General features: G+C 44.4%; 1 protein-coding gene across 6 annotated transcripts in view; it reads left to right on the top strand.

Annotated features, from left to right (window-relative positions):
• The window catches only part of OSBPL5 (oxysterol binding protein like 5), a 172,922-nt gene that overhangs the window by 34,383 nt on the left and 120,973 nt on the right, over positions 1 to 17,566 (top strand). For 2 of the 6 annotated variants that reach the window (XM_058025710.1, XM_058025708.1), the window contains exon 1: positions 4,574 to 4,732. The exons of 1 other annotated variant lie outside the window; for it this stretch is intronic. In XM_058025710.1, the coding sequence (XP_057881693.1) occupies positions 4,637 to 4,732 (96 nt within the window). In that variant the 5' untranslated portion in view covers positions 4,574 to 4,636. Of the gene's footprint in view, positions 1 to 3,238; positions 3,599 to 4,181; positions 4,237 to 4,525; positions 4,548 to 4,573; positions 4,733 to 17,566 lie in introns of those variants that run through there. 3 more of the 6 variants (XM_058025712.1, XM_058025713.1, XM_058025715.1) reach the window with 3 other exon arrangements.

The raw sequence follows: 17,566 nt of genomic DNA, 5'->3' as shown, positions 1-17,566 counted from the left end.
ACCCTTGTGGGTAAAAGTGATCTTTTTCTTATCATTAGTTGTATACAGCTGTGAAGCTTATGACTAATGATAAAGACCCGTGTTTAATAACATTTTTTCACTCATTTCTTTTAAGCTTCCTGCTTCTTGTCTCACTATGTGCCATGAGCTTAAGGGCAAGTATCTTACAATGCTAACAACCATTCATATGATGTCTGATTAATGTGGTTATGGCTCTAGAGCCATTGTAGTAATTATAATGATAGAAATATGATCCTCTCCATTTTCACTTTAATTGAGGCCAATAAATATATCTTATGGCTTTTATGGCATTTAACTATCTAGTCATGAAGGGGAGCTTGTAGAACTATTGTAACTATGTTGTGAGATATAGGAAAGCATAAAATGCAAGTCTGACAGACTCTGCCCAATGAGTATGCATTTACAGTTCACATAGGTGGGGTCTGATCTCTGCTGGGGGAAGAGGAGCTGATTCAGCAGCTGTGGAAGGTGGAGGATTGAAAAGGAAGATGCAGGGGAAAGCACTGCAATGATTTCCTAGGCAGGCTGCTGACATGAGAGAACCCAGTGCTCTCTTTGTTGCTGCTGCTCACCTGCCTGTCTGCATTTACCACAATTTCTAGACAACATTTATACTGTGTTGCTGCACATCTCCAAAGGTTGCCATAAAAATATGTGAGATACTGCTTTTCAGTGTTCTGACTATTAAGGTCTTTGAGTTGCATTATTGGATTGTTAGGACTGAAGTAACAGCAGCTGAAATAGCCTGAATAGACACTCCTAGCACTAGAATTAAAGCTTATTGTGCTTTGCTGCTTTTGTTACCCTGTTTATGATAGAGTTCACACCAGTTTACAAGCCCTTTTAGGACAGAATTTTGTTTCTGTGGTAGGAAAGTTTAGTGTTGCAAACACTGGCAAATGCCCAAAGGAAATACCACAGCTGCAGATCCCCTGAAAGAAATGCTGATTTCTTGTAAAGGAGAGCTGAAGCCAGAAGGGTCCTCAGCCCTAACTGCAAGGTACATCCATCAAAGAGCTTCTGTCAAAGGGATGTGTGGCATCTGGGGGACACTGATGAATTAGCCTTAACCTAGGGAGCTCAGGTGGCATTAGGACACACAAAGCTCACCCCAAATGCACGGCTGGGTTATGAGCTCTGTACTCCACATCTACCCACTGAGGGTTTTATGATACACACCTCAGGTATATCTGCATGGACTGCAGGCAGCACATTACCAGCAGATGTGTTTTCTAAATGGCTGTTAACAGAACAGACACTAGAGGGCTGTGGAAAATGGTCTTCAAAAATATTACTGTGTGCATTGCTTACTCCCCACATTTCTGTGGGGGACTTATAAGGGGGAGAACAGATCTAGGTCCCAGCTTTGACAGACAGACAGGGAAGTGATGGATTACTCTAACGCAGTCAGGAGACCCATCTGGTGCAAGGTCTGAAGACACAGCAAATTCAAGTTCAGGGCTCCCTGGACCATAAGAAATGCCATGGCTGCAAGATGCAAAGCATCAGTCTGAGGTAAATTTTCTCTCATTTTCTCCAGTTTATGGACAAAGTTTTGACAATTTAACTGACAATTATTCTGTTCTGTGTATCACTAATGCCTCATGCTTTGTCCTAGAGCACACAGGAAAACCTAATGTGTTGTTTTTTTTATCAGGGTCTCTAACTGTTTTGACAGAAATAATTTTGGATGCTGAGTTTTTTTATCAAGTTAGTGTTGTGTAGCAATGTGGCAGATGAAACCCTAGTAATCATGGAATGATTGCCTGATAAGAAAATAAGTAGTAGAAATCTTAGCCAAAACACTTTTAGAAGGGTTTTTAAAAATGTTCAAAATGGAAATTCCTGGGAAGTGAACTCTAAGTCCCACCAAGATTCTTGTAGGGTGCTAAAAACTGTAGATCTCTGTACCAAAGTAGCTGAGAGGCCATGGTTGGACAACGCCAGTCTGGATATAGACAGGTGGACCAATGTCAAGTCCACGCTTTTGTTAAAAAGCCATTTATACCAGACAAGGTGCTGGTAAACTACCTGGCTGCATTTCAGTGTTCCAGCTGTAAAAGCAGAAGGAAGTGGAGAACACAGAAAGGACCCCAGTGTGGCCTGGTACAGACAGGACAGGAGGCAGCAGGGAGGGTGAGAAGGCAGCATGAGGCAGGGTGAGCTGTTTCATGCTCTGAGAGGATGGCTCAACCTGGCAGTGCCCTGAGCCAGGGTGATGAGAGGCCTTGGCATCCCCATGCAGTGCCCTGCCCCATTGCACAGTACAGGCTTGCCCTCAGGGTTAAATTTTGGTAAGGATTAAGAGAAAATCCCGACCAACTTGAAGGCAGCTGGAATCATGACAACTCTCCACACCTTGCAGATGATGGCAGAAATCACAACAAATACAGGTGAACTTAGAATCACCTGCTCTATGCAAGTGATTCAGGGGCTTATTTAATGGGTAGAGAAGGGCTGTGTGAATAGCAGGGACAGCTTAGGCTGTGTTTATAGTGCTTCTTTCCAGGGAAGAGCAAAAATGGATGGTGACTTCTCCTTCCAGCACCATGATCTACTCCTAGATAGGTACAGTGCATTCTGCTCTGTGTCCCATTGAGCTCACCAGGAGAAAATCAGCTACCTCTACTGGCATTAGGTATGTGGATATCAGTGATGCAGGGTGAAGCCTTGTAGTCCCTGCCTGGGCTGGAGTTGGCTGGAGGCAGTAAGTCAGAGAAACTGTGCCCTGGTCCAAGCTGAGATTGCATCTTGGGATGAATTCAGGATTTTTCATTAAGATCTGGGAAACTTTTTCAAGTAATGAGTTGCTTTTTTTTAGTGCTGGAAGCTGGCTTTCTGTGTAGTATGAGGAACATCAGAGCTATTGATCTTTGTCTTGCACACACTAAAGAGAAAAAGGATCTGGCTTTTCTGTGAAGGGTGGAGTAGTAAAGCATTTCAGGCACATGATTTAATGCTTCTGGTTTCAGAAGCATGAGTCTGAGCTTCAAGCTGTATTTTGCACCAAAGCTTCAGCTCTACATGGGTGATTCAGACTTTGGTGATGCAAGTCAGACTCATGTTGGTCACATTATTCCCTCATGTGATTTTTGATTTCAGAAAGTTTGGGTGCCTTTTAACTTTGCTACATCTCTTCCCATGAAGATGAAGGAGGTGTGAAGTCCTGTTTGGCTTCCTATTCTCGGTCCAGTGCTGAACCGTGGGACCCGCAGAGTGGAGGAGAGAGGCAGCATCAGTTAAATGCGTGTGGCTGGGTCGTTTTCTGCCGTGATGCTTCACCAGATACTCTGCTGCCTATAAAGTCATGCCTCCCCCGAAGGGCAGGCAGGCTGAGACCAGGGATGCGATGATTGGACTGTCCTCCTCGTCTGGAGGAGCTTAGGGGTCCGTGCTTGCCATGGGATTGATTTTTCGCTCTGGATGCACAGGCGAAGCTGGGAGCGTGCCCAGCTGCGTGTCAGGGCTGCATATTGCATGGGCGCCTTTGAGGCACGGCGTCGGCGGAGGCGTGCGGCTGGATGCTGAGACAAAGTGCTCCTGCAGCTGCAGGGCTTCAGCGCGGTGATTCCTCCAGGTTGGCTTTTCTCCATTATCTTGCGCGTGGCGTCAGTGAACCCCAGGGAGGGCTCGCTGCTTGCTGGCCGGGGGGTCCGCCTGATTCTTGTTTAAAGGGTTGGTTTTGTTTTATTTACTCTGCCTCGGCTTCGGGCTCTCCCTGTGCCGAGGAGAAGAAAGACACAAACTGCGGGGAGTGCGGGGGGGAATAACAAGCCGAAGGGAGCCGAGCTCCGGCCGGGAGAGGCCGAGGCGCTCCCCGGGGGCGCTCCCGCGGGGAGCCGAGCACCGCGCCCGCTCCGCGCCGATCCCGCCCGGATTTTGCACGTTTCCTTCTCCCTTTCTTTTTTTCCTCCCCGCTCCTCCGTTTTTATTTTTTCCTCCCTCTATTTTTCTTCTCCATTCCCCCCCTTCTCTTCCCTCCCTCTCTCCCTAGCGTGGTTGGATCAGTCTTTTGGTATTTCCTGCCGCCGCCTCCCCCGAGCAGCTGTCCGGCCGCGGCCCGGCGCTGCGCGCTTTCCGTGCCGCCGGGGGAGCGGCTCGGCGGGGCCCACGCGTGTCCCCGCTCCCGTCCCACGCGTGTCCCGGCGATGCGGCGGCGGCGGGGCGCGGCGTGCTGAGCGCGGCACCGCGCGGGGGCTCGGCCGCCCCGGCCAGGTAAGACGCGCCGGACATCCCCACCTCCCCGTAAAAGCCACGTCCTCCCCCGAATCCCCGAAGCCATCCTGCCCAAAATACCCTATAAAAGCAAATACCGCCCCCCCCCCCCCCTCCCCGCCCTAAATTATTCCAATAAATCCATCCCCCGCCTCCCATGCTAGCTGTTCTTCCTGTCCCCCGCGCTGCCAGGCTGCCTGTTTTTAAGTATAACGTGGTACCCTGGAGTCGGCTTGCGGGCGGCGTGATTTCAGCGAGGGTCTGAGCGCCGGGAGGGTACCCTGCCGCCTGTGCCCGTGCTTTGTGCCCAGGTTGTGCGTCGCCGTTTCTACGTGTGCCTTTTTTGGGGGTTGGCGACGGGAGCTGTGGGGTGGATCCCCTTGCCCCCCGACTTTTCGGCATGGCAGGGCTGGGGGGCCAGCAAGCGGCCGGTGTGGCGTGTGGGATGGCGTGCTGTCAAGGAGACCTGATTTCTTTAGACATGTGGGCATATCTGGTAGGTGGAACGCATTTTTAATGTACTTCTTCCAGCATGGTGAGGAGACTGCACTGTTACTAATTGGCTACGTTTAATTGACAGTCGTAATTACCTTTCCTATAGGTGCTTGTACAGATACCGTAGTGGAGACCATAGGCATTGCTATCTGAAAACCAGATTTTGGAAACCTGACTTTGGAAATGCTTGTAGCTTGCACTAAGTGAAGCAAGGCAGCATTCCTAGAGAAATAAACACATAAGCCCATGTGACTTGACTGTTGGATCAGAAATCATATTTTTCAAGCGCTATGCAAACCTAAAGCATTGTAGTGTGAAACAATTGTTTAGCATAAGTGAGGGGAAAGTTCTTTAAACTGTGTAGCAACCTCCGCATTTCATCCAGGTGCAGCAGTATCTTTGTTGTCAAAATATTCCTTCCCCCTCTTTGCACTGATGTAGGAGATAGCAGCAGTATTCAGCAGTGTCTGTACAGCAGAGAACAGCCATTGCACTGGATGTGTCCCCAGCTGCCGCCTTTCCTCCTTGACAGCGAGTTTCCAAAAAGGTGTGAGTGGGGAGGGAGAGACAGACGCCTCGAGCCAGGCTCTGTGTGTGGTAAGTTCTCTTCCCCAAAGAAGAGAATGGGTGCTCTGAGCTGGGCAGTTCCCAGCAAGATGGTCGTGACCCTGGGAGTATCCCCACCCCAGCAGGGCAAGGAGGGGGACAGAGCTGGGCCAAAGGGACCTGGGGGCTGCAAGGGACTCGGATTCAGCTCCAGGGTTACTTTGTGGTACTGTTGATGGAGGCACAGACAGCAGCTCTCTGATTCAAGGAGAAAATACAGGCCATTGTCCTGCTTAGTTTGGTTTGAAGAAGACAATGTGAACCTAAGGAATGATTTAATCATGGTGATGCATGAAAGTAACTGAAAGGCGGATTTACTGCTCTAATCTTTTCATGGTGCTTAATTTAATTTTCATGTGCTTTATTGCAACACTGATTCATCAGGTGAGTGGGAGGGAGGCTTGTAGAGTACAGGTGGTTCGGTTTCCATTACTGGATTAGATATTTCTCAAGGTGCTTTCTTGGCTACAGCAGGAGGAAAATGGGTCTGTGTCTGATACAGTGTTGTGGTTTGGAATCAGGATATCTCTTGGGATAGGCCATTCCTATAATCTGTAATATGCAGTGTTTGAAATCAGTGTGCCGTGCTCAGAGCAAAACTGAGACTCGACTAATTCTTACTATGTTCATAGATCATAAACATTTCAGTTAAGCTAATCTGAATTGGGTTAGACTCACTCCATGTCCAAGGGAGCTGTTATCTGCTGGAGGTAACTGTGAGATTGTCAGCGTTGCCACTGCTGAAGGTCTTTTAGTGCTGGATCTGGGGCTGAAGAGGTAAAAATGAAACTGCCCTGAAGTGTGTCAGCAGGGCCCTGCTGCTTCTGAGCTGCAGAGCACAGACCTCCCTCTGCAACTGCAGAGATTTGTGCTATTTGATCTCCTGTTTTATTTGGGGGAAAAGCTGCATTTAGTGTTTTTTCTCCTGACCTCCCTGCCTTTGGAGCATTAACAGCCCAGTGTTTTCTCAGCCAGAAATGCTGCTCCTCACGCCTCCAGTCCTCAACATGAGACGTCTCTGGCAGCACGTTGTAGGTGTTTGTGCATGCCTGCTGTGGTTACTAAGGTAAAGGAAACACAAGAAGCAGCTCAGGGAATGGGAACAATCCAAATGCCAAATACACATTGGTTTTGGCAGGAGTGACAGTGACCTGCTCTGCCAGCGTGTCTCAGTGTGGGTCTGGGCTTGCTCACTCCTCATGCAGGCTGCTGACTGTCACTGCTGGTGTTTATGATGTGCTTTAGAGCATCAAGCATCTTGAGATTGAGCAAACTCCTCCCTGGTGCTCCTCAGCCCTCATTTTGGAGCTCTGTGGTTGTGGTGCATTTAATTGTACAGGGCTGTGCCTAAATCACAGGTTCTGCCTTCACCTCAGCTCCTCCCCACCACTGTGGCTCTTTCTGGTCATGCAATGAAGGGGGAAGGAGACAACCATCCTGAAAAACACCCTTTTGATAAGTAGCTGCTGAGTCTCTGTGGAGGACTAAGGAGATGTACAACCTGCCCAGGTTTTCACATTTCTTAATTATTGGAATACTCTTTCTCTGCTCAAGGCGTGGGAGTGTTGTGCTTGCATCCGGTCTAGGTACTGTATATGCATCTGTGGAACACAAAAAGATCAAGGGACTGCAGGGGAACATTCTGCAAAATTGGAAGCAGCTAACAGCAGGCTAGTAAGAGTTACCTGTAAATGATTTCTGCCCATCACAGAAGGAGAGTGATGTAAAAGGGGGATTAGGGTTAGAAGGTTAGAATAGTCCAGCTGCTTGTGTGGTGGTGTTTTTTAATTTCTTTCAAGCTGCATAAAACCATGGACATATCCCTTGTTCTTTAGTCTCAGTTTTCTGTAGTGTCTTTAGTTGAAATTGTGCCATTTTTTCCTTTATGCTCCTTTCACATTGAAGGATTTATAGGTATATAAATCAAAGTCTGAATTGAAAAGGCTCAGTTCTCCTCTTTGTTTAATAAACAGCCAGCTGTATACCTGGGCTTTCCTTTGCAGTGTGCCACTGAGGCCTGTGCTCAGTTCCAATATCAATAACTTTACTGTGCTGGCAGTTTTCTTGATAGTAGTTTTACTATGTGTTTTGTTAAACTCCATGCCAAGCTTGAACTTACTGGGAATTGACTGCAGGGCTGCATGAGTTTGAGTGTTTTGGCAACCCGGTTACCGTTCGCATGATTATAGCATCAGTGAAAAATTAACCAGCTGAAGGCAAAAGAGAAATCCTTAATAAACTGGGATGTGTGCAGCTCTCCTTGTGGGGGGGAGGGGGAGACTCAACAAGAGGCTTGCCTGCTTCATCCTATCTAATCTGTCAGTGAATCAATCAATGTGAAATTGTACCCCCAAGGAATAATGTAATAGCTATTTTGTGTGTATTCTCAAACTGGAATGCTGCTGTGGTAGAGTCCTGAAGGGTGTGCTGTCTAAATCGATCAGCAGAAACCAAGATAAAAGCAGACTTGCTGCTGATCTATCAGATGTGGCAGAGAGGCATTGAGGGATGAAATGTCTCGTTCTGTGTCGAGTGCAAAGCTTAAATGTGGGCTTGGTCCTTCTGCATCCCAGCACTTCAGGCACAAAAGCAGTGTTCTGATAGCTCTCCTTCAGTTTTCTCTCAGCAAAATCATGAGATTGCTCTGAAAGGTACTTTAATTTTCATGCCAATGCATTTTGTTGCAGACAACTGTCGTAGTGTCATTGTTCCATCCCACCTTCAGTGCTGCAGAGGCAGCTTGCCTTTTCTTGCCTGTGTTGTTTGATGCCAGTTGAGAGTGGAAAGTCTATGCTAGCGCTGCATTTTTGAATTGATTTGCTCTTTTCTCAGGTTAAAATGATGGGGAATTCTCTCCTCACAGCAATAAATTGCCATGTCCCAGTGAGGAGAAAAAGGGAATTCTGCTCCATTGCATGTGTGGGTAACTGTTGGTCATTGTGAATAATTTTTGCAGAATGAAAAGAACAATTTAAATTTGTGTTATTGTTTTGATATTTTTGCTCTTTCTCTTGTCGCTATCACTTCAGCATCAGGAGAGAATCACTTTTATATAGAAGTAGGAGGTGACCAAGGCTTTTATACACTTTATCAAAGATTGCACAGTTCATTCGGGCAGCTGTTGCTGGCTCATCTGTAAAATCCCTGAAATGTGAATGTGAAATTGCCACTGGAATTAATGGTCTGTCAGAGTGGTTATTCTGGCAGGCTCCTGGCATGGATGCAAATAAATGAGATTTCCATTTTATAAGATGAATCTTTATGTCTTCTCTTTCTGTCTTGCCTTGAAAAAGAGCCTTGTGCACTGCTGCAAGCCTGACAGTTGCTGATGCAGAGTTATTTTTTTTACCTTACCTTACTAAGGAAAGTAATCCGGATTTGCAGATAATTTCATTTTTTTTTTTGTGTGTGGGTCAGACTGTTCAGGTCTCAACAGTATTTTTTTTTTCTTTGTAAATTTGTAAATCCTTACTTGGACTATGAAGGCTTTTAGTGGGCACTGAATGCACAGTACAAATTGTAGCATTAGTGGGCAAGGCAGTAATTTAAACTGCCATCCATGGAGCTCTGTTGTTGTAATCTAGAGCAGGACACAGGTGTGTTAGATATGAAATATGCAGTGTTTGCATTTTTCAGTTTCGTTTATAGTAGATTTTCTTTCCATTTTGACATCTGTCATTCGCCCCAGCCTCTTTGTCCTACTCTGCCTTTGTAACCCTTCTCATTCAAGAGGAGATAGAATGTATATAACCATGTGTAAGATTTTTTTGTTGTTGTTGTTTAAATTCAGGTTCAGTTGATGCAAACAAGGCTCTTTTTTTTTTTTTTATATTTGGCTTGGTTGTTTTGGTTTTTTGTTGGTTTGTTTTTTTGAAGTTCTTTTTTGTTTGTTTTTCTGACCGATGAATCACCCAGGCTTTGTTGCCTGTAATCAAACTGCTGTTACTGCCTGAATTTCTTTCTGGGCTCCAGGTCATGGGAGGCACCTTGGCACAGCTGCAGTCATTTATTAATACCTGCACTCATTTATTCCTACACCTATGCATTGCAGTAGACTTGGGGAGCTCCACTTGTGGACAAGGCTGGAGGCTGCTTAAATGAAGCCTAGACTGTCAGGCTTCTAACCTAGTTTTTCCCAAGCTGGTGTTCAAGTTCTGGCTTGTGGAATCCCTCAGGGTAGGTGCTGAAAGCTTTCTTTTCCAAGAGGGTGAGGTGTGCTGAGGAGCTGGGAGGATCTCTAGCCATGGGTATGTCTGAGAAGTGTAGTGCAGGGTCTCTCATTTCTCAGTTCCTTGAGAAGATATATGGCCAGGGTGTGTCAATATCAGCTTTCCATGTTTTTTTTCATCCTCTCTCTGCCTGGATTGTGTTGTTTGGCATCAAGGTCTCTTATTGGAAATTCACACAATATTTAGAGCAGTATTGTCTTGGATTTTGCTGGGCTTTTATGTAATATAAATAAAACCAGTCTCATTGTGTAAGCAAGATACTGAATAGCTTGTCTAAAAGAGCTAAGACAGTGGGTACAACAGTGGCAGTTTAATTCTCTTTGGACAGGTGCATGCCCATGAGGAAATAAGAGGTAGGTAGGTAGGGACCAAGTGAGAAACATTAAGCAATAACCAGCTGTGACTCAGAAGCAATTTAACCATAATAATCCCCACAACACTAAAGGTTCTTTTTCCCAGAAATGCACAATATGCTTTTCTCTGCTATAAAGCTGTTGTCAGCTGACATCATTGTGTTAACATAAGACTTGCTGTTATCCACAAGATGCACAGTTAGCAAAGAGTTCTTCCAGTGCTGGCTTCTAATTATTGCTAATGTTCTCCCAGTTGTTGAAAAACAATATATTAAAGCTATTTCCTACTTAATATTTTATTCCTGATGGCTGGTAAGCTTATGTTGTGTTAAAAATAAGGCTTCTAATATCACTCCAAGTATTACCAGCATTTGATTTATTTAGGAGAACACAGAATGACCATTTACCAAATGCCTCTCTTGAGTACCTGTTGTAGAGATGCTTTGTCTTTCTTTTTTTTTTTTTTTTTTTTTTTTTTTTTAATAATTTTTTTTAGAGTACCAGTGTGGAAATTTATGGCTTTTATTTTTTGTTTATCATGACCCTCTCAAAGTCTGTGTGTTTTCCCATTGACTTCATGGCAGCCAAGTGCTTTTTATCCTGTATGTCTCTTGGAGAAATCACATTAATGATGTATCACTAGCCAGAGAGAGCTTTTGCTGAAAGCACACAAAGGCAATAATTTACCTTGTGATTTTATAAAAGCCAGACTTTTTTCCCCTCATATTAAAAAAGGAAGCTGTTGAAGGGAAGGAAATGAACGGAGAATTGGTGCTCAAGTACTGTCTCTTCAATGCGAGAGGGACATTGCAACACCATTAATGAGATTCTCCCATTTTTCCTTGGAGATGTGGTATTGAAATTAGAAATAGATTTTGAACAATTTTCCACTGAACATCTCACTTTTCTGCTCACTGAATAGCTACAAACCCTTATTGTTTAATAGCTATCTTCACTTTTAACTGATAGAGTTTCACAGCGGTACGGTAATAGCTGTGAAAAGGTAGGACTTTTTCTAGACACTGTTTAATTTACTGTAATTATATTAAGTGCTAAATTGAAAGAGGCTTTTCTAGTTAAGATGAGGATAATGAATAGTTGTGTGTTATTACCATAGCCACAATGGGGGAAGGAAGAAGTGATTTAAGTTTTGCTTGAGACAGAAAGAAAGAAAACCTGCCCCAATGTGGTCCTTAATAATTAATTTTCCCCTCTCTATTGCTGACTCCCAGGTTTTGCTAGAAGAGTTTTCTGCCCTTGTACCTCAGGGATGCAGCGGTTTATTAAAGGAATCAGCAGGCACTCCAAGTGAAAATGGCTGTGGAAATAGAGTGAAGAACCAGATTTCACCCTCCAGCCAAGCCTGGAGCTACACAGGCAGGGGCACACGCAGCAAATGCCATTGCAGCTCTGAAGGCACTGCAGTGTAGCATGGCTCCCCCGAGGCTCTGCTCCCTCTGTGCTTTGCCCACACTGCAGAGAAAGCTGTGGTTTGCTGCTCTTTTCTGCTTGGAGCAAGTTGCAACATCTCAAGTCCCCGGGCAGGCTGAGTGGGCGCTCCCAGCTCTCTGCCACCCACCGGCACCCGCCCCTGCTGCTCTTCCCGTGCCGGAGCTGCGGCACCTTGTGCTGTTGCTTCCCTCCATTGGCCTTGTTTGAGAGCCCGAGCAAATCACAAGGTGTGCATAGTTGTGTACCCCATGTGAAAACACACCAACTCACTGTCTTGGCATATTTGATGCAAGTGAGAATGGCATCTTTTATGCCACTTTTAACATGGAACTGCTGTAAGCACACCCTGCCTCTCCATGTGGATAGAAGTGCTTTATCTGGGGCAGGATTTCATTGTGTCCTTGGAAGTTGAAGCTCTTAAAGGGAAAACCAAAGCATGTTCCCTCGTTTATTCACCTCTGTACCCTGGGGTCCAAGACACCACTTCTCTGCAGTGTTTCCTGCACTGGCTTCCCTTGCTGTCCTGCTAGGACTGCTGCCAAGTTATCTACAAGGACTTGTCCCATACAAGTGTTTATCTCCTGGGAGTTGCACTCGTGCTGTGCTCTTACCTCTCAAAGTCTATCAAGAGTGCGTGTGATTGTACTTAACACTTGAGATCTGGGCTAGATGTGAACCCCTAGGGAAAGGCAGCGTGTGAATTATTTAATCTCTTGAGCATTCCAGCCCCCTGTATAAAAAAGCATTAAGCAATATGGGGCTTTTTCTTGCTCTAAGAGAAGGTCTGTGTCAGCCTTGCTTGAACTCTCAGAAAGCTGAGTATTTTGAGCACTGAACTTCATACCATTGTTCCAGATTCATTGGAGTGCAGTTATGGGGGACCACTGTGAGCAATGTTTACTCCCAGGTGGACCAGAAATATTGCTGATAAACTTTCTGTTTTCTTCCCTTCTCTCCCTCTTTCTCTTCTCAAGTAATTTGGTTCTTCTGGATGAGACAGGTTGAGGCAATGCAAGTAGGATAATTTTGTGGTTAGGGCATTTGGCTTTGAAATCAGGAGATCAGTGTTAGTTCCTGCTTCCATCACACACCTCCTGTAGCTGTGGGGAGATTGCTTGCACCTCTGTGCCTCTGTCTGCACTGGAAAAATAACCAAGTAAGTTTTGGGGTTGGGTTTTATTTATTTTCCTGTGCTGGCCTAAGGGGTTCTGTTATGAGGGCAGGGAGAGGGTCTGATCTCTTCTTGGGGTTATTTGGCATTGTCTGCTGGCCCAGTTCCAGCCAGAGTATACCTGTTTGCTCTCTGGATAAGGCTACTAGGAAGTCTTCAGGTGCATCTTTTTTCTTTCTTTTTTTATTCGCTCCATTCTTTTCTCATGCTTTTTGCTTTCATTTAACATCAAAATTAAATGGTGAGTTAAGCAGAGCAGCTTTTAATAATGTGTAGAAAATGAGCTGAGCTGTACGCATAGATGGTGCCCATAGGAAGCCTGGAAATATCCCGTAGTGTTTTTAATGGGCAGTCCTACTGCACTGTGAGCTGTTGACTCAGTGAGGCTGTCTTAGATGAGCTACAGATGAGACTCCCAGTACTGTAAATATCTGTGCCATTAAGCTTTGAGTACCAGGAAATGAAACAGCGTGGGAAATAAGAAAAAGGTTTATTTTACTGAAGTCAGTAAAACAATATTTTCTTCAAGCTGACTTGGAAGTGGACCTTAGAAAAGTTAAGCAGAGAAGAAATGCAGTGTTTTGGGGCCAGAAGTGTTTAACAAGAAGCATGAGCTGCCCATAGCTGGCTGTTCTGCTGCTTGGTTGCAGCACAGCGAGGTGCAGGTCAGGCAGCTGGAGAAAGGCTCTCCAGCAGTTGGCATGGTGATCTCCTAAGGTGCTTATCTGGTGAGAAAGTGGGCTCGAGTCGGAAGGCTGGAGTTCGCTGTCTGGACAATGTAGCTTTTCTTTGCATCTTGGTTATTAAAGCCAGCTGTATCAGTCCTGTTGATCTCATTTGACTTTGCATCTGCAAGGATTTTAACCTGGGATTCTTATATCTAGTAATTTCTGGTTGAATTACAGCATTTTCCTTAGGCAGGTAGCGCATTTTAATTTTTGGTGGTGATTCTTTTGTGCTCTTCAGAAATGTGCGGAAATGGTAGTTTTCTTTACAGTAAAAGATTTCTCTGTAATCTGGCATTTTTCTATCTTCTTTCTTCCTGCTTTGACATCTTTTCCCTCTAAGTGATTACAAACTATGATCTGGTGATCCCTTACATGTCTTTGATTAGTTAAGTAGGTGGAACATCTTAAGTCTCATTGCAGTTGATTAAAGACTTGGAGACAGCCTTATGGTTTTTTGCTGGGTCCTTTCCAATTTTTCATGCTGCTGCTTTTCAGGTAAGGATGAAGATTGCATGGGCTATGTCAGCAGTGATCTTGTAGCTGTCAAAGACAGAAGTAAGGCTGGATTCTGGCTCCTGCTCTTTTTGTTCCTTCCCCCCTTGTTTATGCTTCCAGGAACTGAGCGAGGCCTGTTCACCCACGATATTGCACTTGGCATTCAGACTCTGTTAGTTATCTATAATTCTTTATAAATCAGAGCTGTTTTGGAAAGCTAAGGTTTGTGTCTGGACAGGGAGGAGGGGGTGTTTTGGTCTGGTATGTGGCAACACAAAGTTATTTATCATAGATTGTGCTCTCTGCACTTCAATAATCTGCTGACATTTTGCCAGTAATAAAAAGGTCAAGGAAAAAAGTTGCTTCCTACAAATCATGGCATTTGATTGTTCTCATTATTAAACAGAGCATGGTTTCCTTGGAACAAAATTTCAGCCATCCCCAGCTTTGTAAACGATAAATTACCAGCTGGTACAAATGCATAAAAATGAAAAAGCAGCTTTCTTTTGATGTTGCTGCTCCCTATTCCAGTGATTTGTCCTTTCCTGAAGCAGGGTGTGGGGAAGATGGAAGAAAGAAGTGTCCCTTGGATGTTAAATACAATAGCAAAAAGAAATTATGCAAAGTTGATACTTGAAAAATGAGCCATTAAGTTGATTTAAAGGGCCAAAATCTCTGTGGTCTAGGGTTCACAAAATGTTACATATTCCTAATTGTTAGGAATGGCTTTCCATGTCACCTGTTAATAATGCTGTGTTAGGTCCAAGACACAATAATGCAGTTAAACAAAACATTGCATCCTCTTTTTTTTTTATTTTTCTTTTTTTTTCGTACAAACTTCCCTATTGATTTTTGTCCCTGAGATGCCTGAGCTAGCAGCTGCAGTGCTGGTTTTTTTGTTACCCCAAGTGGTGCTTTCTGATACAGAGATCACTCTCTGTGAGGTAAGGCTCTGGTTTAAGTACAACAGCAGTGGCTGGACAGTGGATAAGCATCAGCAGTCAAGTTGGAGATGCTTGGCCACCATCCACGGTGGGGAGCTTGGGTGGATGTGAGGGAGCTCAGAGGGAAAAGGTTACTGTTTGTGGGGGCAGGCTGATGAGTGTTAGTGCTGTCAGTTAGGGTAGTTTGTTAGCTTGCACAAGAACCAGGAGAATTGGTGTATTTTTGTTACAGAAAATGAACAAAAGTGTCCTTCGGAGTGTTGGCTTGTTTCTCTTGCAGCAGGATATTTGCTGCTACCCCTCCCGAAAGCATCTCTGTGGATACCTAAGAATGCACGCCTAAAAAAGCTGAATTATAACAATTACATGGCTGTGGTGAACAGAGGAATTGTGTGCTGCAGTTCTTACTGCCAAATTCAAAATTAATTTGAATGTAAATCCTTTCAAAAAAGGGAGTGTAGAAAGGTCTGTGTTGAGGGAATACAGCTTTTGTAGTCTCTGGCAGATAGAATCAGATTTTTTTAGGTTTTTACAGTGTCATTACATGAAAGTCCAGTAGGCAGAAGCTGCATATTTATCTACCCAGGAATTCAATATTGCTATTAATTGGTGTTGGAAACAAGCCAAATCCACTCGAAATAGATTTATTAAAAAAAAAAAAAAAACAAAACTGTTTTGCCATTTGAATTACTTCAGCCAAACACTCCTGGGCAGCTTGTTAGGTTTTACTTTTTTACAGAGCATTATATATATTGGTCCTGGCCATGGCTGATGCCTTGTAAAATGCTGAAATGTGCTGGAGCTGGAGCAACCTGCTGGCTGTGAGGGGGCCAAAGGAGCATTCCCAGCTTCTAGCCATTCCTAAGGAATATGGGGAATTGCCTTCATGCCTTCTCTTCTAGTCTTTTGTATTTAAATGCTTTCAAAGGTTGTGCAGGATAATGTAGTGTGTTTCTGTACTTGCTTTGTATCAAAAAGACACACTGCTCCTTTTCACCCAGCAGATGTGTGCAGGGTACCTAAGCAGACTTCACAGAAAGCCCCTGAAGATTTGTGTTTAGCACAAAAAGTACAAAATCTTCAGCTTTGCCTTTAAAGTAAGTTTTCTAGGATGACTTACATCTGGAGGTCATTCTTTCCTCTCTATGCTCATTTCTACTGTAAGAAAGGATGCAGCAGGTTTCCCTTGTGAAAGCATCTGGTGCTGCTGTGTTTGGGTTTGTGTGCTCATCCTCCTGCTCTCTGGAGCGTGTCTCTCACAGAATACAGTCATTTCTGCTCAAAATTCTTTGTTTAACCAGCTCTGGCAGGCTGGGAGATAAAGGTGGAAACTTGGAACGAGACTGAAGAAATGGTCCTAATTTTAGGAAGGTTTGAGTGGAACAGGAAGGGAGCAGGTGGGCAGGATGCTCTGGGGCAAACACACAGTGAAATGTTAGTGCCTGTGTGCATGCAACAGTCACATCTTCCTTACAAGTCTGTTGGACTGATGTGACATTTCTCATTAATCAGGCACCAGTGTTATCCTGGGAATTTCTGTGGCTTTTCTCCACCCCACTTAAAACTGGACTTAATGAGCAGCTTCTGGAAAGTGAGGGGGAAAAATACGTCATGCCTGCCACTGTTTCCTTTCACAGCTCATTTACTGGTTCTTTTCTTGATATATTCAGTAGTTCTTCATAGACTTCAGAAGGGTTGTTTACAAGAGAAATTTATCAGGTTGCGTTTTTTCATAAATGTAATTCAAGGAAATGTCTCCCACTGCTATTTAAAAACTAATATGAAGTCAGGCAGCTTTTTGCAGCTATCAGAGGCTATGTCAATGGCCATAGAAAACAAAGAGGGAGCCAAGGAAAGAAAGGCAGGGTAATACAATGGCATTTGAAACACTGTTTTGTTTTCATTCAGATATTTTTAGCTAATGGTGATTTTTTTCCTTTATGTGAGTTGATGTGTTGTGTCAGTGGTAGAAGCTGCCAGTGTAGATGTTTGTCCCAGGAAAAAGATGCCAATTGACACTGAATACATTTCAGGGGCTGCTGGATAAAATTATGTTAAGAAATGCTTCAGCAACTCTCCAAAATCTAGATTAAAAATTGCAGCCCCAGTTAAATCAGGGTTTAATTAGTCTTACAGCAGCCCAGAGCCTTTGCTTTATTTCCACAGCTATCTTCCTGCAGCTTCAGGCACCCCACTCAGGTAGACACGTTGCTTTGCTTTGTTTCCTGCAGTCCTTCCCAGGAGAAGTGATCTAAATACTTTCCAAGACACTGATTGATTGTTTCCAATCTTTCCTTGGCTTGAAATGGATTTTTGTCTTTTTGATTCTATATATCCAGTTAAGTCCTGATCTAAATCCCACTGAAGTTACGTTGGCAGTGGGAGGGCACTGGGGAACGGGCAAAGGTGGATGATGGGAACAAGTAGAAAATCAAGCCCATGGGTTGTACTCATGGCTTGAATGTATAAAGGCATTATCTTCATATACATTTGGGCTGTCATTTAGTCCAGTTTCTCTGGGCCTTGCAGCTTTCATGGACTGACAGTGTGATGCAATGCTGGGGACTTACCATGTTTGTAGGTACAAGCAGGACATGCCCTTTACTAGGTGTTCATGAGTTTTCTGGTATTCTACAGAACAGCTGCTCTAGAAGAGTAAAATGATGCAAAATGTATGTAAAAACAGAGCAGAGGACCTTCCCTGAGTCTCCCAGGGCATGCAGACCACAAGTGCCTTGTGCTTAAAAAGTTTTCTTTCTTAAAGTTATATTTGCTAAGCCCTCCAGAATGGTATATATTCAGCACTGTCTGTTCTGGAGCAAGCAAACTGGGAGCAGTTCCACAGCATCTTTAAAAG

The sequence above is a fragment of the Melospiza georgiana genome, chromosome 6 (genome assembly GCF_028018845.1).
Source record: "Melospiza georgiana isolate bMelGeo1 chromosome 6, bMelGeo1.pri, whole genome shotgun sequence".
Lineage (NCBI taxonomy): Eukaryota > Metazoa > Chordata > Aves > Passeriformes > Passerellidae > Melospiza > Melospiza georgiana.
The sequence above is the reverse complement of the archived record's forward strand: the minus strand, read 5'-3'. Positions and strand labels throughout refer to the sequence as shown.